This window comes from Quercus robur, chromosome 3 (assembly GCF_932294415.1).
Source record: "Quercus robur chromosome 3, dhQueRobu3.1, whole genome shotgun sequence".
NCBI lineage: Eukaryota > Viridiplantae > Streptophyta > Magnoliopsida > Fagales > Fagaceae > Quercus > Quercus robur.
In genome coordinates, this window is record NC_065536.1 from 510,550 (window position 1) to 515,001 (window position 4,452).

General features: G+C 39.1%; 1 protein-coding gene across 1 annotated transcript; it reads right to left on the minus strand.

Annotated features, from left to right (window-relative positions):
- Positions 1–301: 301 nt before the first annotated feature.
- LOC126716578 (pentatricopeptide repeat-containing protein At5g04780, mitochondrial-like) lies at positions 302–3,478 on the minus strand. The gene has a single exon (XM_050417399.1). The coding sequence runs from the start codon at positions 2,935–2,937 to the stop codon at positions 784–786; it is 2,154 nt and encodes a 717-aa protein (XP_050273356.1). The 5' UTR covers positions 2,938–3,478; the 3' UTR covers positions 302–783.
- Between the last annotated feature and the right edge of the window lie 974 nt (positions 3,479–4,452).

Below are 4,452 nucleotides of genomic sequence, written 5' to 3' on the forward strand. Positions count from 1 at the left end.
GTCCCACAAAATATATTTTCAGCAACTTTTTCATTAAAAGTGGGTCCCACGATACTATTCACATATTTAAAAATTATTTTGCTACAGTGTTTTTCAGTTTTCAGTTTCAGTTTTCAGTTTTCAGCTGTATCCAAACGGACCCTTAGTGAGCTCATCCATCACTAGTACTAAGAGATATGACTTAATGCTAATCTTGGTGCAAACTCAATTAAGTAAAATATATATATTTCAGGTGAAACACCATAAAGAATTTATACAACGTTATTGAGGCTGCTTTTGCACTGTAATATAAGAAAGAAAGTGACAATCAAAATAATTAATGAGTATTTGCTGCATATCCAAGATGTAAATTACATACTTTTAATCAGTATAGCCTTTAATCCTGATGAACCCTTGACATCATGACTCAACTTCGTATAATTGTTACTTATTTTGAAAACCCCTAGCTGAGGTGAAGATTCTAAGCTCAATATATACTGTATATACAGGCAATCCTCAGGTACATGAAGGTGGCAGGCTGACAGCTTTAGTTCTCATCGTTGAAAGATGATTAAATACGTACACTGAAGTGGCAATCACTTATTCTTCTCAACAAATCTCCTAATGTGATGAATGTAAAACTCCCACATCTTAATAATACCAAATATCACACATGACCTCTTGGATAGAATTCAAGCAACTTTGAATCAACATATTTTTTTGAAAGAAAAAATGGGGGGCAAAAGGAGGAAAGAAAAAGCCCCCAAGAGATGATGTTTCTATTCCTTCAAACTCAAACTCCAGTCACCAGTAATCACCGCAGGAACACAAACCATTAGCGAACTGGTGAAATCTATTGATATCTCTTACAATAATCTCTCTCTCAAATATCTCTGATGCTAACTTCATGACTGCATGACAATCTCCACAAGTCCTCAGATTCTTCTTTATCCTAATTGGAGCTCCAACTGGTAGGGCCAGTAGCCCAAATGCAAGGGCTAGTTTCTCACTGTGATGCCATAAGTTATGCTCTTTGTACCCTTCTTCACTGTTAATTGCAAACTGTGTCTCAGGTTCATAACCTTTCTTCTTCACCAACTCCTCCAACTTCTTCAACATCCCATATATCTCATCTGTCCTAGGATGTGACCTGTCATGCACTGTAAACACAAAGGTAGTGTTCTTAACATCAATCCAGCTACATCCAGGTTCCTTTCTTACCCCATTGATCCTCATCATCCTTCTAACCTCATCTGCTTCCTTCAACATCCCATTACGTGCATACATATTAGATAGCAGCACGTAATTCCCTGGATTTTCTGGTTCCAACTCAAAAAGAATCTCTGCAACCTCTCTTCCCATTTTAACATTGCCATAATTCCTACAAGCCCCAAGCAAAGCTCCCCAAACTGATGAGTCTGGTTTGATTGGCATTGACTCAATAAACCTCTTAGCTTCATCCAATCGACCGGCACGACCAAGCAAGTCAGCCATGCAAGCATAGTGTTCAGGCCCAGGATTCATGCCATGCACCTTAGTCATGGAATCAAAGTACCCAAACCCATCTTTAACACGCCCAGCATAGCTACAAGCTGATAGAACAGACACAAATGTAATGTAATCAGGTTTAACCCCTTCCCCAAGCATTTCCTCAAACAATTCAATCACTTGGTTCGCACAGCCATGTTGTTGGCAAGCTGCAATCATAGCCGTCCAACAAACCACATTACGATCTTCAATCTCTTCGAACACACGACTAGCATCTCCCAAGCACCCACATTTTGCATACATTGTAACCAATGAACTTGCAATACACTCATTCTTAATAAAACCTGTTTTTATAATCTGATCATGAATCAAAGTGCCTTGATCAAGTGCCGCAAGACTTGCAGAAGCATGAAGAACAGAAGAGTACGATGCTTCATCAGGTGAAATACATTTCCTCCTCATAACCCAAAAATAATTGCAAGCTTCTTCAAAGTTGTCATTACAGACGCACCCCACTATCATAACATTCCAAGTAACAACATCACTATCTCCTATGGTCTGAAACAACTCGACAGCATCACTAAGCAACCCACATTTACAGTACATGTCCATTAATGAGTTCTTAACATAAGCTAATGTTACCAAACCATACTTTACAGCAACTCCATGAACTTGTCTCCCAAATTCCAAACCACCCATATTGGCACAAGCACTCAACACACTCGAACAACTCACTTGATCAGGACTATCTGAACTCTCCCTAAGAAGCACCCTGAAAACCCCAACTGCCCGATCATAAAACTTATTCTGCAAGAACCCCACAATCATTGAATTCCAAGAAATAAGGCTTCTCTCAGGCATTTCATCAAACACTCTGTCTGCAGAGCTCAGATCATCACACTTAGCATACATATCAACCAATGCAGTACCAACAAACACATCTGTTTTGAACCCATGTTTCCAAATCAAACAATGCATTTGTTCACCATGAGTAACTATCATAGTATGTGCACAAGCAGGTAAAATAGCAGAGAAAGTAAAGTGGTTTGGATAAATACCAGTGCTTCTCATATTGTTAAAAAATGTCAAGGCTTTAAAGGGTTTGTTAAAGTGTGATAATTGGGTAATAAGCGAGGTCCAAGTGAAAATATTCTTAAACCCATGATGGGTATTTGAGAAAAGGTGTAAACTTTGGTTGATATGGCCACATTTAGCATACAAGTTGAGTAGGTTGTTGAAGAGGAAAGGGAGACAAGTGTAGTTGTTTGTGATGAGTTGGGCGTGAATTTGGATAACATGTTTGAGGTTTTTGGTATGGAGAGTAGTGTTGAGGAGATTGTTGAAATGTGTGGGAGTATGAGGTGATGATGTTTGGTGAAGGAGTTTGATAAGAAGAGTTGAAGTGGAGTGAAACTGAGATGTTGTTAACGTGTCACTTTTGTGAGATTTTAGAGCGAAGAGAAGTTTCATAATCTAGTTAAACTAACATAAAAAAAAAACCTCTGACTTTTTCTGGTTTTGCTTCTTCTTCTTTATAGACATGCATCAACCTCAATAGTCAATTCTACATCACCAATTCAATCAAATATTATTTCCTCCCATTCACGTCTTTAATCCCAAATTCCACTACCAACTGCACACCCAAAACCCAGAAAATGTCAAAATCCAGTGAACTTTCTCAACTTCCACACAGAACCCAAATCACAAAACCATCAAAATCAAAATAAAAATACCGAACAAGAAGAAGAAGCTGACTCCCACAGACAATGAGTCACCAACAGCAGCAACTCTCCTCGTCTTGAGCCCAAGCGCCTTCTTTACACAGACCCAGATCGCTGATTTGGTGTCGCAGTGGTGAGGCGGAGGTCAAATGTTCTCAAGAGAGAGATTTGAGAGCTGAAGTCAGCGTCAAAAGATTGAATTCAAAACTAATAAACTTTGGTGTAGCGATAAATAGTGCGACGCTACGTGCCGCCAGTTAAGGGTTTTATGTAAAGTCCTTTTTTTCTTTTTTTTGGGGGGGGGGGGGGGGGGGGGTGGGGACAAACGAGGCATGGAGAACTCTTGAGTTTCTGAGTATTTTTTTGGGACAAATATAGTTCTCCCATCTCACGGGCACCGGATTATTTTAAGAAGGAATTCCATAGGGATGATCTTAATTAGATGATGGCAAGAAATTTCATACCCAAGATCTCATAAATATCATGAGGTCTTAAGAACCATTAAGCTAACTCTTTATGGTTATATTAAGTTTGTTGAGGTTGATGCATTGGTTATCATAATTTGAGGTTTAAGGGTATGTTTGATCATATTATGCATTTGAGAATTATTGATACAGTCAGGAGTGTCATGAGGCTAGCCATCAAAAATAAACGCTGAAAAGACATTGAAATCATATGTTCATGTGTGAATGTGTTCACTTTTTGGAACTAGCCTAATGAGACTCTTATGGCCAAAATTGGAAATTAACACTGTTTGCCAAACAATATAATTAGTAGGCATTGTTTTCAAACTTTATATATTACTAACATCTCAAGTCTTAAAAACTCGATTTAGGCCTATAAATCGAGTCTCAAAGACTCGGTTTCTATGATTTGATCACGTTTGATATGGCATTTTTTCCATGTGGCGTCTTACTTGGAAATCGAGTCTTAGAGACTCGATTTATAAGCCGACCCTTTAAAACAAATAAAACAAAACACTTTACATTTAATATTATTCAAACATTATCAGTGCTGCTGTTGTTGTAACCCATGGAAGAAGCTATCACTGAAGGAGTTCGACCCAGTTGTCCTTTCATCCACTGACCCAAACCCGACCCGCTTCTCTTCGACTCTCAGATTTCTACTCCGTCTTGGTCCGGACCCTCCATCAGTGGCATCAGTGTTTCCCCCAACGACCTCAGGCTACCGAATCTCGCTATCAATGCGGCCTCATGTTGGGCCGCATGGTGGCTCTTCTTTTGCCAGAGTAAACCGAACATTA